This window comes from Coregonus clupeaformis, chromosome 10 (assembly GCF_020615455.1).
Source record: "Coregonus clupeaformis isolate EN_2021a chromosome 10, ASM2061545v1, whole genome shotgun sequence".
NCBI lineage: Eukaryota > Metazoa > Chordata > Actinopteri > Salmoniformes > Salmonidae > Coregonus > Coregonus clupeaformis.
Genome location: NC_059201.1, coordinates 41,450,763 through 41,475,109, shown reverse-complemented (window position 1 = coordinate 41,475,109; position 24,347 = coordinate 41,450,763). Strand labels below are relative to the sequence as shown.

General features: G+C 43.2%; 2 protein-coding genes across 4 annotated transcripts; one reads left to right on the top strand and one right to left on the bottom strand.

The window, feature by feature from the left end:
* Window positions 1–2,331: 2,331 nt before the first annotated feature.
* LOC121575119 (inositol polyphosphate 1-phosphatase) lies at window positions 2,332–10,225 on the top strand. Its single transcript, XM_041887992.1, has 6 exons — window positions 2,332–2,683; window positions 3,983–4,200; window positions 4,366–4,426; window positions 4,618–4,824; window positions 6,704–6,872; window positions 9,501–10,225. Exons 2-6 carry the CDS (start codon window positions 3,997–3,999, stop codon window positions 10,027–10,029), a joined length of 1,170 nt encoding a protein of 389 aa, XP_041743926.1. The 5' UTR covers window positions 2,332–2,683; window positions 3,983–3,996; the 3' UTR covers window positions 10,030–10,225.
* A 572-nt stretch (window positions 10,226–10,797) lies between these two features.
* On the bottom strand, window positions 10,798–23,086 carry LOC121575118 (dnaJ homolog subfamily C member 14). 3 transcript variants are annotated; one of them, XM_041887991.1, is made up of 7 exons: window positions 23,024–23,086; window positions 20,559–22,128; window positions 20,129–20,235; window positions 19,631–19,750; window positions 19,159–19,319; window positions 17,904–18,009; window positions 10,798–14,100 (listed from the first exon to the last, which is right to left on the bottom strand). In XM_041887991.1, exons 2-7 carry the CDS (start codon window positions 21,855–21,857, stop codon window positions 13,779–13,781), a joined length of 2,115 nt encoding a protein of 704 aa, XP_041743925.1. In that variant the 5' UTR covers window positions 21,858–22,128; window positions 23,024–23,086; the 3' UTR covers window positions 10,798–13,778. The 3 variants fall into 3 exon arrangements, with proteins under 3 accessions (XP_041743925.1, XP_041743924.1, XP_041743923.1); XM_041887990.1 differs by having other exon boundaries at window positions 22,973–23,056; XM_041887989.2 differs by having other exon boundaries at window positions 22,760–23,047.
* Window positions 23,087–24,347: the final 1,261 nt, after the last annotated feature.

The following is a 24,347-nucleotide window of genomic DNA, read 5'->3' as shown; positions in this document are numbered from 1 at the left end:
TTTGACCAAGGCCCATAGGGATCTGGTCAAAAGTAGTGCACTATATACAGTGCCTTCAGAAAGTATTCACAGCCCTTTAATTTTTCCACATTTTGTTGTGTTAAATTTTTTAATGGATTACATTGAGATTTTTGGTCACTGGCCTATACACAATACCCCATACTGTCAAAGTGGAATTATTCATTTAAATATGAAAAGCTGAAATGTCTTGAGTCAATAAGTATTCAACCCGTTTGTTATGGCAAGCCTAAATAAGTTCAGGAGTAAACATTTGCTTAACAAGTCATATAATAAATTGTATGGACTCACTCTGTGTGCAATAATAATGTTTAACTTTCTTTTTGAATGACTACTTCATCTCTGTAACCCACACATACAATTATCTGTAAGGTCCCTCAGTTGAGCAGTGAATTTCAAACACAGATTCAACCACAAAGACCAGGGAAGTCGTCCAATGCCTCGCAAAGAATGGGACCTATTGGTAGATGGTTAAAAAAAAAAGACATTGAATATCCCTTTGAGCATGGTAAGTTATTAATTACACTTTGGATGGTGTATCAGTCACTACAAAGATACAGGCTTCCTTCCTAACTCAGTTGCCGGAGAGGAAGGAAACCGCTCAGGGACTTCACCATGAGGCCAATGGTGACTTTAAAACAGTTACAGAGTTTAATGGCTGTGATAAGAGAAAACTGAAGATGGATCAACAACATTGTAGTTACTCCACAATACTAACCTAATTGACAGATTGAAAAGAAGGAAGCCTGTGCAGAATAACAAATATTCCAAAATATGCATCCTGTTTGCAACAAGGCACTAAAGAAATAATGCAAAAAAATGTTTGTCCTGAATACAAAGTGTTATGTTTGGGGCAAATCCAATACAACAGATTACTAAGTACAACTCTCCATATTTTCAAGCATTGTGGTGGCTGCATCATGTGATGGGTATGGTTGTAATCGTTAAGGACTGGGGAGTTTTTCAGGATACAAATAAACGGAATGGAGCTAAGCACAGGCATAATCCTAGAGGAAAACCTGATTCAGTCTGCTTTCCACCAGACACTGGGAGATGAATTCACCTTTCAGCAGGACAATAACCTAAAACACAAGGCCAGATCTACACTGGAGTTGCTTACCAAGAAGACAGTGAATGTTCATGAGTGGCCGAGTTACAGTTTTGACTTAAATCTACTTGAAAATCTATGGCAAGACCTGAAAATGGTTGTCTAGCGATGATCAACAACCAATTTGACAGAGCTTGAAGAATTTGAAAAGAATAATGAGCAAATGTTGCACAATCCGTGTGTGCAAAGCTCTTAGAGACTTACCCAGAAAGACTCAAAGCTGTAATCGCTGCCAAAGGTGATTCTAACATGTATTAGTGTTTTATTTTTCATAAATGTTTTACAAATGTTATAATTTTTCTTCCACTTTGACATTACACAGTATTTTGTGTAGATCGTTGACCAAAAAATGACAATTAAATCATTTTTAATCGCACTTTGTAACAAAACAAAATGTGGAAGAAGTCAAGGGGTGTGAATATTTTCTGAAGGCACTGTAGGGAATAAGTAATTTGGAACATAGCCATTGTCCAGTGGTTGTGTGTTTTCAGCCTTGTCTCTCAGTGGTCTGAACAGCTAAACTGTATTGATCAATCACATGAAAGCTCCTATCAGTCAGCCAGACAGCGACTATGTCCCAAACGGCACCATATTCTCTTTATAGTGCACTACTTTTATGGGCTTTGGTCATATTGGCCCTGATCAAAAGTATTGCACTGTAAAGGGAATAGCTTGCTATTTGGGACTCCAGTCTCCACACAGGCCTACTACAGTAATGGTTGATGTTTGCAGCATGATAATGGATGCTTCTGGTGGTAATAGAGAGGCAGTAGGGCACCACTAAAACTATTTCCTCTTCAATTGTGTTACTTACTGGGATTCTCTTACTGTTGTGTTCATATCAAATGACAAATGCACATAGGATTATATTTGTTTAGGTCACCTCTGCCTTGGATTGAGTATATAGAGTTGATGTGCTGATGGGGAGAATAGGATTTTATTCAACACTTTCAATGCTGTGTTGCATAGCTGTCTTCTCCCTTTACCTTTCTATGTAAAGATACATGTATTGAGGGATGTAGAATCGTTTTTAATTAGAAATTAATAGGCCTACTTAATAGGGCGTATGGTCTAGGTCTAGAACTGGTGCAGTTGAAGTTGTTACATTGTAGCTAACCTAATGTAGTAGGTGTCGACACATTGCAGCAGGCAGCATACAACTCTACACACTGGTAGGGTGGCAGGCTACAGTACTACATTATTGTAACCTCCGCCCACGTCCGCTGCGCTGGAAAAGCCTTCGCGAGCTCAGTGGAAAATCACCTCCGTCCGCCCTTCCGATACGCGAAAACATCTGCAGCGACGTAATCAAACAAGAACAGGAAACTACGTCCCTGAAGTAGGGAATTGAGATCGCCGAAATTGAATTGTCGCCCGTAGGCTATTTGTTTTATTGTAGCGGACTGTAGACTAGCATACACGCATCACGCCCATTCCGAAACATCCTCAGCCTGCATTGACACAGGAAACATTAAGCAGATTGGATCGTGACAGGTCAGCTTTGAAGGGCGCTAGACGAGAAAACACCCTAATACGAATCAGCCGGAACCTTTCCCGGTAAGAGTAAAATAAGTTACAATGTTTTTATATAAGGTAGCATTCACTGTTGATAGCTTGTTTATATAAACACGTTGTCTTCATTTCTAGATCCATGTTGCTCAAATGGCCTACTCAAGTGGCGAGTGGGCAAGGTTTTTTTCACTACCGTAATTAACTACAGTGCGTGAAATATGCGTACGTAGAGTAGCCCATATTCTGGATGGATTGACCGCAATATTTGAATTTAAAAGAATTAGTATTTATATGCCTGGTCGTGCTTGCTTTCCTGTTCTGTGAGACTGTTCTCTGTATCAATGAGACACACTCCTTTCACGCCACTTCGATAAAAAGTGATTTACGTAGCAGGTTAGGAAAGCATTTCCCCTAACTCTTTTCCTAACCTTAACCTCAGTCTCCTAACCTGCTATGTTAATTTCCTAACCTGCTGCAAGTTCTCCTAACCTGCTACGAAAAAGTCACTTCGGTATTCAAGTGGCATTAAAATATTGTTTTCCCTGTGTCAGTAGCCTATTCTTGACAGTGAACTCTCATATTTGAAGAAGACTGTAATCAATTTAACTCTTATAGAATGACAATATCATATTCAAATGTTAATATTTTGTCTTAAAAAAAAAGTGTTTGCAGGACTATAACCAGAGTAAAACTTTGGCTGTATTCAGTTTTTTTTAAAATATCACGTGTCCAATGGGGCAACCACACAGCTGGCTCAACCTGCCCAGATGCCATACATTTCACTTTGACAATAAGGAGGAACCAGAAAGATCAGTTTTAGGCTACTGGACTTCTTTGCAGTTTGCATATGGATAGAGAGTGCATGCAGGCTATTAAATGGGGGTCATTCTTTTCCTTTGCTCTCACTTACGTAGAGATGTCCTAGTTTCATTATTTCAGAGGCTATAATTAGGCATGCACCCAGAGGCAGGCCACACACACATACACACACACACACACACATTCATGAACTATAAATATCAGAGCATACCTCCCCAGGTAATTCAGTCAATTGCTTCTTTACAACCTCTACAGAGTTAGTCTTTGACGTCTTCAAGATCCTTTCCCCATTGAGAGAAGCTATGGCCCACTAGGCTGTGGCTAAACAATGTCTCTTTTATCTGGATGGTCACAATAACATTTTGTAACCCCTTAGGTTAGCCACGCACAGCACAATTTGTTGGGAGAAACAAACCACCAGAAACTCTCTGACTCCATATCTAAGGTACTATCTAAGGCCCCGCTAGCCTACACAGGTATTAAAGGTGTTGACCATCTCTCTCTCTGTCTCTTTCTATCTCTCAGGTCAGGTGTCAAGTATGGCTGATCTGCTGAAGCTGCTGCTGCGTGTGGCAGAGAAGGCGGCCAACGTGGCCCGCGTGTGCAGGAAAGAAGCCCCTCTTTTCCAGTTGCTGGTCCAGGAGAAGACTGGGGTGGACAAGAACAAGAAGTTTGTCCAAGACTTCAAGACCCTGGCTGATGTGGTAATCCAAGAGATGATCCGCCATGATGTTGGAGCTCAGGTACAAGAACCAAAACACTTCTCATGTTATCATGATGAGGATTGTTTCATGTTTGAAATATTTTTAGGCAAGCCTCTGGAGGATTTGTGGCATATCGCTCTCTGGTATGATAAAATATTTTTGACAATCTTAACCCCCTACTTGTTTTATCCTGTTTAACCTTAGTTTCCTGAAATGATTGACCATATACAAGGAGAGGAGTCTAACAAGTTTGAGAATGGACTAGGTTAGTAATAACAACACCCACAGTTCAGTAACACTTAGTACTATTACTATGTAACAACATGTTAATACAATGCTGGTACATGACTAATAACAGTGTCATAACATGGGTATAAGAGCAACATATACAATGACATCTACTTTTTAATAACACTGGACCTGTTGACTGTGTGTGTATTCATGCGTGCGTCCCAGGGGAGAGTGTGATAGTCACAGTGTGTGGGATGGAGAAGGAGACAGCAGCGCTGCTGGCCACGGTGCTGGACGGGGACCAGACGGCGGCGACACTCCTGGCGAGTGCCATCCACCAGGACGCTGAGCTCACACTCGCAGACACAGGGACAGACGACCTCCACATACCCCTCAGCCCCTCTGACCTGGGCATCTGGATCGACCCCATCGGTAACACCTGACCTAGAGGCACTATTTAAAAACAAGATTTGTTGTATCTCCGTAGATATATACGTGAATGGATATTATGGATAATGTTTAGAAGGGATGTGTAAGCACTGAGCAGATCCAATTGTAATGTATGGTGTATTGTGTAATTACTACACCAACGCCAAGGGAGAGATTTTTCCTTGTCCTTTAACACTGTTATAATTATAAGCAAGGCACATATTATTATACGTAGTGCCTTCGGAAAGTATTCAGACCCCTTGACTTTTTCCATATTTTGTTAGGTTACAGCCTTATTCTAAAATTGATTAAATTGTTTTTTTCCCCTTATCAATCTACACACAATACCCCATAATGACAAAGCAAAAACAGGTTTTATACATTTTTGCTAATTTATTAAAAATAAAAACTGAAATATCACATTTACATAAGTATTTAGACCCTTTACTCAGTACTTTGTTTAAGCACCTTTGGCAGCGATTATAGCCTAGAGTCTTCTTGGGAATGACACTACAAGCTTGGCACACCTGTATTTGGGGAGTTTCTTCCATTCTTCTCTGCAGATCCTCTCAAGCTCTGTCAGGTTGGATGGGGAGCGTTGCTGCACAGCTATTTTCAGGTCTCTCCAGAGATGTTCGATCGGGTTCAAGTCCGGGCTCTGGCTAGGCCACTCAAGGACATTCAGAGACTTGTCCTGAAGCCACTCCTGCATTGCCTTGGCTGTGTGCTTAGGGTCATTGTCCTGTTGGAAGGTGAACCTTCGCCCCAGTCTGAGGTTCTGAGCACTCTGGAGCAGGTTTTCATCAAGGATCTCTCTGTACTTTGCTCAGTTCATCTTTGCCTCGATCCTGACTAGTCTCCCAGTCCCTGCCGCTGAAAAACATCCCCACAGCATGATGCTGCCACCACCATACTTCACCGTAGGGATGGTGCCAGGTTTCCACCAGACGTGACACTTGGCATTCAGGCTAAAGAGTTCAATCTTGGTTTCATCAGACCAGAGAATCTTGTTTCTCATGGTCTGAGAGTCCTTTAGGTGCCTTTTGGCAAACTCCAAGCGGGCTGTCATGTGCCTTTTACTGAGGAGTGGCTTCTGTCTGGCCACTCTACCATAAAGGCCTGATTGTTGGAGTGCTGCAGAGAAGATGGTTGTCCTTCTGGAAGTTTCTCCCATCTCCACAGAGGAACTCTAGAGCTCTGTCAGAGTGACCATCGGGTTCTTGGTCACCTCCCTGACCAAGGGCCTTCTCCCCTGATTGCTCAATTTGGCCAGGTGGCCAGCTCTAGGAAGAGTCTTGGTGGTTCCAAACTTCTTCCATTTAAGAATGATGGAGGCCACTGTGTTCTTGGGGACCTTCAATGCTGCAGACATTTTTTGGTACCCTTCCCCAGATCTGTGCCTCGACACAATCCTATCTCTGAGCTCTACGGACAATTCCTTCGACCTCATGGCTTGGTTTTTTCTCTGACATGAACTGTCAACTGTGGGACCTTATATAGACAGGTGTGTGCCTTTCCAAATCATGTCGAATGAATTGATTTTACCGCAGGTGGACTCCAATCAAGTTGTAGAAACATCTCAAGGATGATCCATGGAAACAGGATGCACCAGAGCTCAATTTCGAGTCTCATAGCAAAGGCCCTGAATACTTATGTAAATAAGGTATTTCTGTTTTCAATTTTAATTTTATTAGCAAACATTTCTAAGAACCTGTTTTCGCTTTGTCATTATGGAGTATTGGGAGTAGATTGCTGAGGAAATGTTTTTATTTAACCATTTTAGAATAAGGCTGTAACGTAACAAAATGTGGAAAAAGTCAAGGGGTCTGAATACTTTCCGAAGGCACTGTATGTTGTTCCTATCGGTTTGGTTGTCCTTCAGATGCCACCAGCCAATACATTGAGGGTCGTGAGGAGTCGGCGGAGGAGGGGCGTCTCTGTCCGTCAGGTCTGCAGTGTGCCCTGGTTCTGATCGGGGTTTACCTCCGCGCAACTGGGGAACCCGTCATGGGGGTCATCAATCAGCCCTTCAACCACAAAGACCCAACAGGGTGAGACTCTAGAACAGGGGTCTCCAACAGGTAGATCACTTGCTACCAGTAGCTCACAGCCAATCAATTCTGAAAGTACATGCATTTTTCCATCGCAAAATGTCATAAACATAAAACTCCCGGCTACTATCCAATCAAAGCCACATTGACATTATCCCACCCCTGGTTAGCCACTATTAGCTTAAAAAGCCAAACGTAACACAATATCTGTCAATTAATTTCCAGCAATATGGCCCTGTCTGTCTGTTTGGTGTGCATGTTTGTCAATCACTCCGTATATAGCCAGTTAGCTATGCTAATAATGACCGTCTTGTGGGTAGACAGAAGACTTTCCCCAAAAACCTTCTCAATGAAATGTTAACTGCAAAGTAGGCTTATCTGACAACTATAAATCATACTTGTTTGTATCAATTGGGTGGCCATTGTTTTATAAACTCCGCCATGACAGTAGGCCTAACAGCAGAAACATTGCTAAATCGACACATTCCTCTCTTGCCAGATGTGCAATTAATGGGGAATTACACAAAAAAAAAGTTTTTTTGAAATTGTCTTCTGATGTGATTTAAGCATTGACATGGACATCCATTTTCGTTGATGCTCTATGAATAATTGTAATATTAAGTGTCCCAAACCAGGAAAAATAAAACAGAGAAAACAGAATTTAATTTGATGGAGCCTGTCATGCCAAATACTGTTTATCAACCATTATTTTACCAGGTACAGTATATTGACAGAAAACACAACTCTTGTACATCAACATCAACGATCCGGGGATGAGTTGCATGGTAGAGAAAATTATGTGCCTATTTGAAAGCATAAAACATTTTTGTAGCTCACATCTAAAAAAAAAAAAAAAAAAGGTAGGTCTCATGCTAGAAAAGGTTGGAGACCCCTGCTATAGAACCAGAACAGCAAATCAGTGTTGACACCAGGGGCCTCATTTATAAATGCTGCGTACGTACAAAATATACCCCAAAACGTGCAGTCGCCAGTTTTCACGCAAAAGTTGGTATTTATAAAAATGTTACTTGACGTGAGAATGTGCTTAATTTCCTGCAAACTTTAGACCATGAGTGTGCACAATTTCTGGTGGTTGAAGTATTGCATTGCAAGCAAGTAGTATTTTGTGGAAATGGGGGATATGATGACTCGCTTATTCATAAAAAAAACCAAAACAGGAAAATATAACAACAATATGCAATCATTTGCCGTTAGTGAGGAGCGAAAATCTATTTATTTTATCTTTGCAATCTAAAAAATATATAGTAATAGGAATCTATTTCCTGATTATTTTATTTCCATGATCATCATAAATTCCTCACCTTTTCTGACTGATGGTTTCAAACTCCCAAAGTAGCGTATTCAACAAATTAGCATACAATTAGTTCTTTCATTTAATTGGACCTACTTCACAGTAGTAAATAAATAAGCTATTTCAAGTGTTTTGCTCTATATGATCCGATCCGGAGCGCGGTTAAAATTAGAACGTAACAGTAGGATTGACAGTTCACCATGTCATTTCAAATGTCTTAAGTGGGCACAGTTCACCATGTCATTTCAAATGTCTTAAGTGGGCACAGTTCACCATGTCATTTCAAATGTCTTAAGTGGGCACAGTTCACCATGTCATTTCAAATGTCTTAAGTGGGCACAGTTCACCATGTCATTTCAAATGTCTTAAGTGGGCACAGTTCACCATGTCATTTCAAATGTCTTAAGTGGGCACAGTTCACCATGTCATTTCAAATGTCTTAAGTGGGCACAGTTCACCATGTCATTTCAAATGTCTTAAGTGGGCACAGTTCACCATGTCATTTCAAATGTCTTAAGTGGGCACAGTACACCATGTCATTCCAAATGTCTTAAGTGGGCACAGTTCACCATGTCATTTCAAATGTCTTAAGTGGGCACAGTTCACCATGTCATTTCAAATGTCTTAAGTGGGCACAGTTCACCATGTCATTTCAAATGTCTTAAGTGGGCATAGACAATGTTTCAGAATTCGCGGGAAATGCATCATATTTAGGTTGGGGGGAAGAGGTCTAGAGTCACAGAATTTTTTTTGTGACAACACCTCTGAGAACATTTGATCTAATTTGCCATGGCTCTATCTTTTAGAAAATGCTGTGGCCTAATTCCAAAAGTTCAAAATCAAACAGCAAATAAGGGTGTTATTGTCACCATAAAAAGGTAAATGATGGGTGTTTTCCAGGCGGAATTATGCTTGTTCACGATGTGCACAGTTTACGACAGGTCTGATTTATAATATAATAATAATAATATGCCATTTAGCAGACGCTTTTGATTTATAATGGGAAATATGTGCAAGTATGGCATGCCGCAAGTTTATAAATCTCAATCTTTTTTTACTTACGCACACGCAGATATTTAGTGTGAAATTTACTCAACGGTTATAAATTAGGCCCCTGGGTTATGGTCAATGCCATTTCAGTTCAGTCGATTCAAATAACTAATTGTTACCAATTTAAGTATTGTAAAGTTTTTATTTTCAATTGAATTAGAATTAAACCTGTCTGACACAGAAATAACATACTCAATAATGCTCAGTTCTCACCAACAAAGCTGCCTTAGTCAATGACGTTTGTGTGATGTGCGTATTTGTTGCAGCTGGAAGGGGAAGCATTTCTGGGGTGTGTCGTGTGGGACCGTCAAAGCCTGCTCGGTGCTCAGACCTAAAGATAGACCTGTAGAGACGACAGCAGCGGGAGGACCAGGGCTCTCAGTGGTGATGAGCTCCAGTGAGAAGCAGGCAGTGAAAGAGGCTTTGGCCCCTCTGTGTGGGCCTGACAGGCTGATGTACGCCTCGGGGGCCGGATACAAGATCCTGTGTGTGATCCTGGGCCTGGCTGACGTCTACGTCCTCTCAGAGAGTAGCACCTTCAAGTGGGACTCCTGCGGCCCCCATGCCCTGCTCCGTGCACTGGGTGGGGGGATGGTGGACCTTAAAGAGTGCCTCCGCTCCTCTGGCTCCAGCCACTGTGAGGGGGGGCACCAGGACCAGGGGGAACTGACCTACCACCAACCCCACACAGAGAGCTCTGGGGTGGACCACTGGGCCAACCAGGGGGGCCTGGTGGCCTATCTCGACTGTCAAATGCTCCATAGGGTTATTGGGGAACTGAAGGGCAAGTTTTAAAGGAAGAGGAGATGATAGTGAAGGGCACAAGTAGAAGTATCGTTGCTTATAGGGTCGTGCTGCTTAATATTCTATTTTTGGAGGGGTGTGGTGTTTTTCTATCGACTATGCTGACCAAGTAATGTTTTAACAGCTATGTATTTGCAAATGTAAATATGAAGGAATGTAAACATGTTATTAAACTATAACTACAATAGTTGTTATGTTTAAAGGTGTTTTGTAAAAGATTAAGCTGCACCTAAATGGAACGTCTCTTTACAGTTACTAGTTCTCTCATTGTCAAGAAGTGTGTTGGTGGCAAATCAAAACTAACTTCAGGAAAGACCTGAGTGCTGTTTTTTAAGTATCCCACTTATATTCCAAAGCAAGATAATGAGAATTGAAAGATACAGGTAAGAACGGGAACAGGCATGGTTCATGAAACAGTAGCACACACTGCACAGATGAAACAACATGCTTTTTGTCATACAAAAATGTGGCTAATGGAAATAACCCTGCTTTTAATTGGTTAAGGATCTCTTGATGACCCAGTTGAAGTTGTGAAGTAGTGAGACAGGGAGACGTTTAGTAAATATCCCAAGTGTCTCCCTTTTGACAGAAGCACATGGTGTGAGAGGCGATAGTGGAGAAGAGTCAAATAAGCCGGTCTCTGGGAATCTGCAGAGGCCCAGAAAAGGCCTTTTATGGAAGAGAGGTGCGTTCTACACTGTTTCCATAGCTCTAGCTGTATGACTTAAGATAAGTAAAGGTCAGAGGAGGAAAAAGACATGAGGTGCGGCAATGAACACTCGCCCGTTTAATTTTTGGTTTACTGTAAATGAAGGATTAAACCCCTTTGAAGGAATGGGGAAGAACTGTCACGTAGCCATGCCAGGTCATCAAGTGGCTTTCTGGAGCTAATGTAGAAAACAGGTAAACCAGGTCATGAGGTTCACAAGGTGTTTGTTCAATAGAAGTCAACCTGTACCAAGGGTGTGGAGGAGATTAATTTAGATTATTCTCCACTATCACCTGCACCACTTCATTGACACACCCCGGAATCTATTGGAATGCTGTCCAAAGGTGTAGTCATTATTAAGAGCTGGATTCAAACCATAGCGCTGAAGTTCCACGTTGTAGCCGATTGACATTTTAAAGGGAATGTTCCCGCATTAGCGGAGACTGCATTCACGGTAAACGCTGCATATGTCGGCTCAATCAGTAATAACCTTTACATTTGAAGCGTGCTATAGCGCTGAACTTCGGCAATATGGATTGAATCCAGCCCTAAATGTTGCCCTGGCTGTCTCTATGGTCTTCCATCAGAAAAACAGATAGCATCCTAAAGGACCAGCAAGTTGTGATGGGTGGGCTCTACTGTAAATTCAAAATGAATGTGTTGAGCCATTTCATGAGCGTGCTCCAGAAGTGCCATCAGCAGGACCCCTGGTTTCTGCACCATTGGAATTACACAGCATTCTCCTGTCTTGTGAGTTGTAACTTGAAGACAGAATTCATTCCACATAACTCACAAAACAAACAATGAAAGTGCATTCATCAGTCTGTAGGAAATCAACTTTACTATGAAATCCAGAGAAAAGCTAAATCAACTGAACAGTGATGTTTCACAATTTCAATAAACTCTTGCCAGCAAACTCACACTTTCCTACCCCAAAAACATTTAAAAAATGAAAGTGTCACGCACATTTAACCCCGATTGTCAGATTTTTTGCAATATTTGTTTTTGCATATACTGTTTAAAAATACCATGGGGAAAAAAACAAATTATTCTGGGATGTTGGGTCTTCTTCCACACTGGGTGCCGTTAGTTGACTTGCTGTTATAGGCTGCTACTTAAGCCATACATTCTCAAGTCAACTAGGGTATCTAAAACATAATTGACAGCGCTAACAATACAGCCTAAAACTGAGATTAAATTAAACCTCTATAATACCTCCATTTAAGTGGACAATTGCATTGAAAACTTTTTTCACTTCAAGGAGAGCAAATAAACATGTGCAACAAGGGACCCTGGGTACCACTTAATCAAGGCTACAACCCATCTCCCAACATCCACAGAATGACACAAATCAAAGGTACAACCAACAAGAGGCTAATGGAACCGATACCAGGGCACATATTCATTAAGCATCTCAGAGTAGGAGCACTGATCTAGGATCAGTTGAGCCTTTTCATGGACAGGCCTGATCCTTGATCAGCACGCCTACTCTGAGACGCTTGATCCATGTGGCCCTAGACCTCTTCACATTTAAGAGGAATTAGATAATCAACTTTTAACACATTTATTTCCAATATTGTATCTCCACAGGAAAAACACAATGATTTGCCATAATGAGTAGAGACAGATTGTTAGAGATCTGAATCCTGTTCGTTCTATCCCTCTTCAATCTGGAGTATACTGTCTGAGCAAGGGGTGAAAGCGAAGGCAGTGGTAGCTTTCTTTGAAATAAAATGTGTTGGTAATAGGACTGTTAGTTTTGACATTCAGCTCCCCTGTCTTTCAATCAACCTTTAAACTGTTGGAAAGTAACTGTCAAAGAGTAGCCTCTGATAACTAATATTTTACACTGCACAGTCATTGTGTTCTCAATGGAAGCTTAGACACCTCCAATCTTAAAAGTGTGCCAAAATGGAATTAGGAGCTGAAACTTGCTTTTTCTTGAGCCATAGGATGCCTTCCAGACAATAATACCAATAATTAGGGGCTGAAAGCAGTAAATAGCCTAGGTCCTTGACTCTCACAATATAACCATCTTGATTTTTATGTGAACCTGCTTAAGTCTGACGCCTCATCATAGTGCTTCTACGTGGGATTCAATTTGTTGAGAGACAGATTAAGATTAAAGTATTCACTGTAGCTAGACAGAGTTGCTATCTACGTTTGGCAGGGAGACAACTTTCACTCACCAACTTACTTTCCATTAGTGACAAATGTCACAACTATGCAAACTTTCACTCTAACTTCAATAAAAAGTAATACAAATGGCAGAAAGGCAGTTGCTCAAATGATAATCTAACCTGATAACAATTGATCAAAGAAGGCAACGGGCAGAAGGATGGGTGTGTCAAAGCAGTAACGGGCAGAGCAGCCCTCTCTCTGGAGACAGTCTTCTCCCAGGATTTAGCTTGAGCCGTTCGATCCAGCAATTCATAAATTCGGATTGGCTTCTTCCAGCCCTGTCTCCTCTTACACTAACACACACACTTTCACAGTCTGCGCCGAGACCTGAAGCAAGATTAGATGACCATTTTTTTTATTTATTACAAAAGTGTCAAGAACATAAGAGTCCAATGGCATGTAATGATGCAATTGTGCGATGCAGGATTGTGCAGGAAAGTAAGACCTAAGGAAATGTGTTTGCATTGTTAGCAATAGGCTTGTGATTTCAGTGGCATGGCTACAGCTGTATCACGAAAGTAAACGAAAACAAGAAAACATGAAATGAGAGGGGGAGAGGCAAAAAGACTGCCACCTCCTAACCCCAAATATACTTAAACTCTGAGTTAGTTCCTTCTTCTTCTACATGGTCCAGTCTCTAACCTCTGGCTCATGGCCTTTGTATTGTCAGTCTTTGATACATGTGGCAGCCCCTGACCCGTGTGAATCTTCCTGAGTTTGACTGATCCTTCAACTTACGTGCAGTAGGGGGAGGTCCAGGCTCGTCGACAGACAAGCAAGAGAGACAGACATCGCCGTGTGTTGAGTGTCCCCGTGTTGCTACGATGACGTGTCACAACAATGGCCGCTCTCACCTCTGGAAGGGCTTGCGGACCTTCTTCCTCCTGCGGGGAGGAGGCTTGCCTCCGCTCTCGGCCCACGTCTCACTGGGCTCCGGCCGGGGCCCTCCAGGAGGCATGAAGAAGCCAGTCTGTGGTGGAGGAGGGGAGAAAGGTCCACTAGGTCCCGGTCCAGCACCAGAGGGTTGGTGGGGGGGCGGTCCTGAGGGGAAGAAACCTCCGTTGGCAGCCATGTCGGGGGGAGGTCCCCCTTGGAAGATACGGTTGAAGAAGTCCTGCAGGTCAGCGGGGTTGGTCGGGCCTGGAGGAGGGTGCTCTGGGCCTGGAGGTGTCCTGGAGAGCATGGGAAGAGAGTTACATTAATTCTAAAAACATTCCTTACCTCAGGACACTTCAACAGGTGACTCCAGGAAAATAAAGAAAAAGGAGCACTCACTGTCTACGTAGATCTGAGTTTTATTCACGGGACAAACATGCTTCATCAGAGCCTTGGGTGGCCTTTCATTCTATTACATTAATTATATTTTCATCTAGACTATATATAACCCTGATGCAAGTCACAATGGGATAGTTGCACAAGCACCTGCACTGACCACAACGTAGACATTTCAGAGAACAAACTAATTTAGGCCTCTGTGCTCATTTAGAGCGGTCGATCACATAACACCTCGGTTGTGTCCCAATAATCTCTCCTTTCTCCTGAAGCATGCACTTGTTCACTTCCCTTAATGGATTTGAAAGGAAATGACTGGTATATGGAAACTCCCTTTAGCCCAGTGGTCACCAACCGGTCCGTAGGTAAAGTGTTCTTATTTTGAACCATTTCATTTGTCTGAAAAGACAAACACTGCCTACCCGGCAGACCGGGAGATCTGTGGCTAAATCGAGTCAGCCTACTGTGCTGGCCAATCGGATAGCTCAAATCACCGTGCCACAGCAAAGTTTGATTCTAGCCTACATGAGATTTCATAACTTTTAAAACCATGACCAGAGAGCTGCTGTTCTTATGAGTGAGTTCATGTCAAAGTTTTATTCAGCACTGGCAACACTTTTTATTCAACACTATTACAAAACATAAAACGCACATCTCTCTACTTCCACTGGCGCTGCAGCTGCAATGAATGAGTAGTCAAGTGTCTGCGTATTTATTATTATTAGCAGCTCCTCGTGTCTATTTTAATATCGAGGAGTATTTCACTTTCTCTGGTCATAGGAACAACATTAATTTGTGCCTGAGGCAGATGCGGTGCGAGTCAAGTTTCGCCATCAGGAGGAAGACTGTGTCCCCTCTCTCTGGTAAGTCTCACCAGAGGAAAAGAAGGAGAGAGCAGTGACCGTGAGAGGCGGACCCTCTGCTGCTCTCTCCCTCCCTCTGCTGAGACTAATGCCGTGTTCAAAACAGCGGGGAACTTGGAAATCTCTGACTTCTGACTTCAGTGCGTTCAAGACAACGGCGAACTCTGGAAAAACGAGATCCGACTGGGAAAATCATTTTGAACGGTCATCCAACTCGGAAACTCGGGTATCTTTGACCTTTTTTCAGAGTTCCCAGTTGTCTTGAAAGCACGACCATCAGATGCAGGTACCATCAGTCCAGTAAATTAAAATGGCTAATTATTAGCAAATTATTTCAATTTATGCTCAGCTGTGCCTTGCTAGTGCTACACCAACTGATCTATTTTGTTATCAAAGCTTGAGTTTTGAAATATAATATGGTCTGAGAATAGCAATATTGGCAGGCCAGGCATACAGCCAATATGCTGTGATAATGTATTAGGCCTACTGCACAAACCTCATTTCTACATAACTGTTTTTATTAGGTTTGAGGGGTTCAGATTTCTAAACTTTAAATATTGTTAATCATCAGTTATACTAAAGACATGAGGAGTGCCATAGTCTGATTTAGACACCAGAAGTTCATGGTTATCTGTAGGAGGAATGTATATGGTGGGGTCAATGAAGGTTGGATAGGAGCCAGGGGGCTTTGGAATGTATTGAGTAGAGGAGAGGCAATCACATGATTGCCATCGCTGATACGGGTTGAGGTTAGGTCAGGTCACGTTAAGGGAGAAGGAACAGTTTATTGCTCACATCACTTAACTTCCTGCCTAGCAATAAAATATGTAAGGTTTAGAGAGAAAAGGAGTTCACCTAAATTGGAGTATATATATATATATCCATACAGTGGGGAGAACAAGTATTTGATACACTGCCAATTTTGCAGGTTTTCCTACTTACAAAGCATGTAGACGTCTGTAATTTTTATCATAGGTACACTTCAACTGTGAGAGACGGTAACAAAAACAAAAATCCAGAAAATCACATTGTATGATTTTAAAGTAATTAATTTGCATTTTATTGCATGACATAAGTATTTGATCACCTACCAACCAGTAAGAATTCCGGCTCTCACAGACCTGTTAGTTTTTCTATAAGAAGCCCTCCTGTTCTCCACTCATTACCTGTATTAACTGCACCTGTTTGAACTCGTTACCTGTATAAAAGACACCTGTCCACACACTCAATCAAACAGACTCCAACCTCTCCACAATGGCCAAGACCAGAGAGCTGTGTAAGGACATCAGGGATAAAATTGTAGACCTGCACAAGGCTGGGATGGGCTACAGGACAATAGGCAAGCAGCTTGGTGAGAAGGCAACAACTGTTGGCGCAATTATTAGAAAATGGAAGAAGTTCAAGATGATGGTCAATCACCCTCGGTCTGGGGCTCCATGCAAGATCTCACCTCGTGGGGCATCAATGATCATGAGGAAGGTGAGGGATCAGCCCAGAACTACACGGCAGGACCTGGTCAATGACCTGAAGAGAGCTGGGACTACAGTCTCAAAGAAAACCATTAGTAACACACTACGCCGTCATGGATTAAAATCCTGCAGCGCACGCAAGGTCCCCCTGCTCAAGCCAGCGCATGTCCAGGCCCATCTGAAGTTTGCCAATGACCATCTGGATGATCCAGAGGAGGAATGGGAGAAGGTCATGTGGTCTGATGAGACAAAAATAGAGCTTTTGTCTAAACTCCACTCGCCGTGTTTGGAGGAAGAAGAAGGATGAGTACAACCCCAAGAACACCATCCCAACCGTGAAGCATGGAGGTGGAAACATCATTCTTTGGGGATACTTTTCTGCAAAGGGGACAGGACGACTGCACCGTATTGAGGGGAGGATGGATGGGGCCATGTATCGCGAGATCTTGGCCAACAACCTCCTTCCCTCAGTAAGAGCATTGAAGATGTCGTGGCTGGGTCTTCCAGCATGATAACGACCCGAAACACACAGCCAGGGCAACTAAGGAGTGGCTCCGTAAGAAGCATCTCAAGGTCCTGGAGTGGCCTAGCCAGTCTCCAGACCTGAACCCAATAGAAAATCTTTGGAGGGAGCTTAAAGTCCGTATTGCCCAGCAACAGCCCCGAAACCTGAAGGATCTGGAGAAGGTCTGTATGGAGAAGTGGGCCAAAATCCATGCTGCAGTGTGTGCAAACCTGGTCAAGACCTACAGGAAACGTATGATCTCTGTAATTGCAAACAAAGGTTTCTGTACCAAATATTAAGTTCTGCTTTTCTGATGTATCAAATACTTATGTCATGCAATAAAATGCAAATTAATTACTTAAAAATCATACAATGTGAGTTTCTGGATTTTAGATTCCGTCTCTCACAGTTGAAGTGTACCTATGATAAAAATTAGACCTCTACATGCTTTGTAAGTAGGAAAACCTGCCAAATCGGCAGTGTATCAAATACTTGTTCTCCCCACTGTATATATATCTGTGTTGGTGGAAACATGTCTTTGTCTCATGCAGCTGTGTGACCCAGTGGGTGAATAAACTTGGTTTGAGCTTTAATAGTTGTCCGTCGGTTTTTACATTGCTATTCAGAACCTTACAGGTTAATGTAAAACATTTTTTTTTAATGTTTAAACTAATCTGAGCGGTAGATCTCGGCTTGCTTTTTGACTGTGAAAGTGATCTTGACTCAGAAAAGGTTGGTGACCACTGCTCTAGCCCATGCCTACACCAATCCAATGCTTTTACATTTGTGTGGAGTAGTTAACAAGTGCACACTTCAGGAGGAAGATGAGATTATTGGAACGCAACCCTCATTGCCCTGGGACCAACCTGTGGCGTTGCGTGGAGCTACTGTTGTTCTTGGAGCCGAAGGAGATGTGGTAGGGCACGCGGTGTGTGTCTGGAGAGATTCCTATCCTCTGGCAGCCGGCCCACTCTGAAAGGTGAGGGCGGAGAAGGTGACAAATTAATAAATGTGACAATAGGGAAGAAAGCAGTTAGGAGGAGAAATAGTCAGTCTGAATTTAGGTGTCTTTATTACTGCATTGTTGGGAACACGCTTGCAAGGAAGGCATTTCTCTGTACTTGTGCACGTGACAATAAAAACTTGAAACTTAACATTATTTGGCAGCTTAGAATTGAATTTAGTTGTAGAGCTTTTGAGCCTGTCAGTTGGCTTGTTAAGGGTTCAAGCAGCGAAGCTGGGTGAAACACCTATAGTATTTGTTGGCGTTCATTATTATTCTCCTTCCGGCGATTTGGTGAAAAAATTTCAATTCTTGTGAGATGTAAGGCCCAGGAGGGTGCAACATTGCAAGATGGTAAAGGGCCAAGCGCCACACCCATTCATGCAATGCCATTCCAAACGGCCACACAGTGGCGCTATAACAAGCGATTGAAAATGCAAACTTTTAAAGGTCACGCCCTTCACCGTATGTCCTAGACTCCTGAAATTTGGTACTTAGGTCCCTCTCCTCACAAGGAAAAAATGTGCCTCAAGGACTCTTAATGATGGATTTCCCGCCATTTTTATTTTTTGTGACACACTTAAGACGCTACTGTTATTGCACCGAATGACCAATCTGCACAAAACTTGATACATGGCATCTGTGGACCAAGTTCTCACAAATTATGTTTCTCCAGTCTAGCATCTCAAACAATATGGCCACTACTGACCAATGAACATTCACGTGGGCATGGTCTGGCACATAAATGCATTCACAGTTTAGATGGTACAATGATTCTCTACACTATACTATATACTATATTATTAGAATTTATGCAACCAGGAAATGCCGGAGGGATTTCTGCATAGTGCATATTTAAGTCAATGCATAAAAGGGTATGGCATTAGCATAGATGAGGGCCGAACTATCCATGTGGGTGTCATTACACGGCTTGTCAAAGAAATTGGCTTGTTCGACATTGACTGCATTGCAGTTGGCGATTGCAGACTTACTGATCTACAAATCACCTTGCATCATAAATAACTACTCATTATTATTTGTAGAGCAGTCAGTCAAAATTGACCCACAATGCATTGCAGTTTTGATGCTCTCAAACACTGCCATAGTCAAGCCAGTACCTGTGATGTCGTAGACCTTGCCGTCCATGCAGGCGAAGTAGGTGATGCGTAGGCCCAGCAGGCTGGACTCGGCCCACAGTTCTCCCTCCTCGGCGCTGTGGCGTCTGTTACACTCTGCACAGAACCGCGCCTCAGCAGGCTCCCGGTCCATCTCAAACCTCCTGCACACACAGGGATGAATCATGGAGGAGCCAGCAATGTAAACTAAACCTGGCCTGTGCTTGTGTTTTTTGTCTGTAACAAAGATTTTATAGGAAGCAAAATGTATTAATACAATTTGAGTGATTTGGAGTAGTCACCATATTCATTTAGCTAAATACTGTAGGAGTGACAAGACTGCAGTGTAGGTAAATTATATTACTATTCCAATCCCTCACTTTCACAAAAGTCTGCAGGGTGTTGGTTGTAAATGTATTATATTTTTGATAGATATTCATATATTACAGATATTAATTCAGTCTGAGTGACGTACCTGTGTTTGCCCTCACACTTGGTACACATCATGGTGTTCATAGCTTCCTTCAGGTCATCCTGCAGTTTGGTGAGGAACTCATTCATCGACTTGGAGAGTTCTGTCTGCGCCATGCGCCTCCTGAGAGAGGAGCAGGCAAACAAATGTCAACGCTATATCAACTACACCAAACATCCCATCGGCCTTCAGTGCAGTCATTCGATCACTGTTTCTTGCATTTGAATTAAGTAATCGTCCAGTTTGTGTGCCTTCTACTCACAGCACGTATTCTCTCCATGTATCCTGTTACTGAGGAACTAAACCAAACATCCCACAGGCCTTTAGATTGACTATACCATGCTAAGCACCACAGTTAGGTAATGCTTCTTCATCTGAAATTCCTATTGTGAGAGGCCTGAGTTCTAACAGATATATTTTGTTGAAGGTGTAGTCATTTTATCATAGCTTCTTGCATTTGATTTAAATACTGGTCCAGTAGTTTGTGTTTCTTTTACTCACAGCTCGTATTCCCTCCGTGTCTCTGGGTTACTGACGATGTCCCAAGCAGCCCTCAGCACCTTAAAGGCCTCCCCAGCACGTGGATGCTTGTTCTTGTCTGGATGGACCTGAGTGAGGAAAGAAAATAGAAATATGGCCAGATGTAAGGGGCAGAGCAGATAACATGCAAGAGAGAGAGCAACTAAGGAAGAGACAACAGGTTGGCTACTTCTACTCATTTTCTGATTACATTTTATATTGTGGATATAAAACAATAAAAGATGCATGCAGCCATGCACAACTAAGTGCAAAAATGATTTGGCTTGTGTTCTGACAGGCGAAGCTGAAATTATTTGACTATAATCGCTACACTCTCCAGTTGATGAGTTCCACTCATTTTTATAATTCACCTGTACTCATAAGATGTCATGCCCATCTCATTTACACTCACCTGGACAGCCAGCTGTCTGTAGGCCCTCTTTAGCTCAGCTTCAGTTGCGTGGGCCTCCACCCCCAGCACTGTAAAAGGGTCCAGCTCCTCTTCAGGGACCTGAGCCAGAGCCAGCAGTCTCTCCAGCTCCTGCCCAGGCTGGTACCTGCCTACTCCACCGGGAGAATCTGGGGTGAACGGGGGCACCTGGGTGGTGGTGCCTCTCCTCCTCCTGAACCAGCCGCTGACCCTTTCCACCAGCGAGGCCACCCTCCTCCAGACCTTGGAGTCCTGCACGGCCGTCCACCAACGCTGTCCCCTCTCCCCGCCCAGCCGGACCAGCTTGAACCGGGCCCACTGTGACCCCTGCAGCACCACGGCACAGAGGAGGCCGAAGCAGGTCAGGGAGGCCTGCAGGACACACTCCACCGACCAGATGCTCTTATCCACCAGGACCGTCCCAGCGCAACTCACCCTCTCCAGCACGCGCCGGGCATCCGCCTTCATCCCTGGCACGTCTGTGACCTTGTTGAGCAGCTGTGAGCAGAGGTCATAGAGGGCCACCCCTGCGGCCTCTACGGCCACCCCGCAGCGGTGGGTCACGGAGACAATGAGCTCCACCACCATGTGGATGCAGGAGATGCACCAAGGGCTGAGCGACTCCGACAGCAGCTCCCTGAAGGCCAAGGTAAGTTGGGTGCTTGTCTGCCGCCGGCCCCGGCCCTGGTGGTGGTGGTGGTTGCGCCTCCGGGCCTGCTTGTGCCTCCCACCGCCTGACGAAAGGGACCCTTTAGGAAGGTAAGAGGAGGAGGATGATGATGTAGCCTGGGTATTCTGCTCGGAGGCTGCCACCCCTCCTCCTCTGTTCCGGGACCGGCCTTTCCTCCCTCCAGCCCCCGAGCTCCTCCAGCCCGACTCCCCCTTCATGCCAGGCTCCCTTCCGACTTCGTTTCGGCCTCCTCCTCTGCCTCCACTCTTGTCTTCATCTCCACCCTCAGTCTCCTCATTTCCTTCTCTCTCCACATGCTCCGCCCCCTCATCCTCTTTGGCCTCTGCAATCCCACAATCCTTTTCTTCTCCTGAGTCCTCCTGATTGACTGGAGTCAGGATATCCTGAGGGGTAGCTTTGAGATAGTCTGTCATGTCCTCTTTGAGAACTGGTTGTTGAGTTTCCTCCTCATCTGCTCTGACTTCCCACTGGTCAGGCATGGAGGTGGAAGACGAGAGGGGAGGAACACCTGAGAGCAGCTCTTCATGGCACTCCACAGTTGCCTCTACAGTCCATGTCTCTTCCTCCATCTCAGCCACCTCTTTCTCCATCTTCCACCCTGTCTCTTGATTAAAGTGCCAAAAAAGTATCCAATCTCACGGCAGGTAGGGACCTTGACCCATTCTCACTGACCGCACCTTCTCCGACACTACACCTCAGCAGGGCTGAAGAGTCAGATAAGGACGGCTGAATAATACTGGAATGGCAGGCGCCATTGTGCACGGTAGCCTATCCAATGCAGATACTTTGCAGGCATTGGATCAAGGATAAATCGTTACAATCCTTGGGCCCGACTGGCCTCATCTTGTATCTGGTTATTGCCTGTGAAAATAAAGCAAGTTTAAACATTAGCCGTAACACTTTCCCTTTCATTGCACTAGAACAAGGGGCCTAATCTTAAGGCAAAGCTCACAAAGAAATGGCATTAAATGGGATATGGAGTATCTGCATGTATCATTGTTATTGTCAAAGTAATGGCATGTTATTATCAATTATGTTTTCTAGTGTAGTGTGCCTTGATCAATATTCTCCACCATGTATAGCACGCTGCATGAACACAATATCCACTCAACAAGCTGCTGTACAGCGCCGACATTTTCAAAAGATAAACCAAACTCTTCAGCTATCTGGTTGTCAGTAGTTGCACTAGCTGGACATTTTATTAATTTCTTCAGCCATAAATGACTGGGACGGAATATCAGAGAATAATGTGGGCAATCTTCGGTTCTATCAAATGAGCTATGTCGCCAACGTCGCGAAAAAAATGACCAACTGTCTCGAGACGAATAGCTAGCTAGCTAACAACATTAGTTGCTCGTGTTTAGCTAACTAGCTACAGTAGCTAATGTAATTTAAATAATCTTAACGCAGATTATTGAAAATATTATGAGCTATTTTAATGCTTACACTGACTGAAATAACATTGGGAAAGATGACAGCCAGCGAAACTCACTTCTCTTCCGTAAAGGAAGGCAAGATGATACAATGTAGCCTTCCTTTCGAAGTGGCTAACTCGAGCCCTGTAGCTTTGCTCCTCAAATTGACCAAATATGGCAAACAGAAATTCTTGTCGTACAAAGAAAATTGAGTTATTGAATTGTGTATGCAAACTATTCTTATCCTGTATTAGGAGAGTGTGTTCTTTCTCCTTATGCAGATATTATACATTTTTTCTTATCTTGTTCTTGGCTAACGCTGTCCTTGTTGTTTGTCTTACTATTTTTCACTTCCGAGGGCAGCAGACACCCCACATAAACCACTACTGAGACGCCTGAAAGAATAAGCAAGACCTAGCAAGAGTAAGGCCGTGCCGTGACCTCGGCCATTTCCCTTCAAAATAAAAGTCCGCCAATGAAGATCAGTCAGTCGGTCACAATTTACCCATGATACATTACGGTTTTGATGCTCTTTCACGTGGCCATCGAGATCAGCGAGATGCAAGACCTCGCTCTCACACAGTCACACACAGTATCTGCGCATGTGTACGGGTTCGCTTCACGGTGTTACAGCGTGGTAACCAGGGCACCAAAACAGCAGAGAAGTTGAGCATCACGCTATAACGCTCTTAGTTGTTGCGGAAATTGACACCCTGCTGTTTACTTTCTGCATACTTCATATCACTGAGTCTACCTTTAAGAGTAATGCTTACTAAATAGTTATTATGGTAACAACAGTAATACAAATGACATAACATGATTTATAATCTTACTATTAATAATAATAGTAATAATAACAATAATTATATTATAATAATTATAATAATCAACTTTAGAAAACACATTTAAATCCCATTGTAATTTAGCCCATTCATATTGCACTGAAGACAATATTATGTCATTCATATTGCACTGTACACAATTTCCTGTACATTGTGTCGTAGTAAAAGGGGGACCATTCCACTCAGGAGCACCTTTAGTTTCCAAATCCACAGAGTTTACACCCCCAGCATCAGCTCTGCAAATTTTCCAGCCCTTAAAGAGTGGGAAATCAGCTAAAATGCAGTACGTTTTTTTATATTGGACATACATATTGCACCATACACACATTTCTGTACAATATGTCACAGTAAAAGCGCTCCATTCTACTCCTTCTACACCCCCCCCTCCCCCAGTGGTGGTTGTCCCACTGGCTATCCTAAATTGAATGCACCAATTTGTAAGTCCCTCTGGATAAGAGCGTCTGCTAAATTACTTAAATGTAATGTAAATGTACTCAGGAGTAACTCTAGTTTCCAAATCCACAGAGTTTACACCCCCAGCATCGTCACTGCTACTTTAGACTGAAATCCAATCTGTTTTTCATATTGGACAATGAGAGTGATGTCATGCAACTAAGAAGGCTCAACCAATCCCCTACAGATTTTATTAATATTCATGAGTTGCGTCTGGTAGATAGGTTGAGACTTCTTGGTGTGTGACATCACACAGATGCCCTGCAGAGCCGTCTGCTTACTCGCTGGCATGAGCAGTAAGCACGATTTGGGAAACCTAGCTTCAGCTTAATTCATTGGGAATAAATGAAAGCTTCACCAGCTAGCTATC

What these genes read in the sequence shown, in the direction of transcription:
- LOC121575119 (XM_041887992.1), top strand. Translation starts at nt 3,997, where the DNA reads ATGGCTGATCTGCTGAAGCTGCTGCTGCGTGTGGCAGAGAAGGCGGCC. An exon ending in CAAGTTTGAGAATGGACTAG is followed by an intron (nt 4,427 to 4,617) that starts GTTAGTAATAAC and finishes CGTGCGTCCCAG; the next exon opens with GGGAGAGTGTGATAGTCACA. An exon ending in AACCACAAAGACCCAACAGG is followed by an intron (nt 6,873 to 9,500) that starts GTGAGACTCTAG and finishes TATTTGTTGCAG; the next exon opens with CTGGAAGGGGAAGCATTTCT.
- LOC121575118 (XM_041887991.1), bottom strand. Translation starts at nt 21,857, where the DNA reads ATGGAGAAAGAGGTGGCTGAGATGGAGGAAGAGACATGGACTGTAGAG. An exon ending in AAGTGTGAGGGCAAACACAG is followed by an intron (nt 19,320 to 19,630) that starts GTACGTCACTCA and finishes CTGTGTGTGCAG; the next exon opens with GAGGTTTGAGATGGACCGGG. An exon ending in CAAGGTCTACGACATCACAG is followed by an intron (nt 18,010 to 19,158) that starts GTACTGGCTTGA and finishes CTCACCTTTCAG; the next exon opens with AGTGGGCCGGCTGCCAGAGG.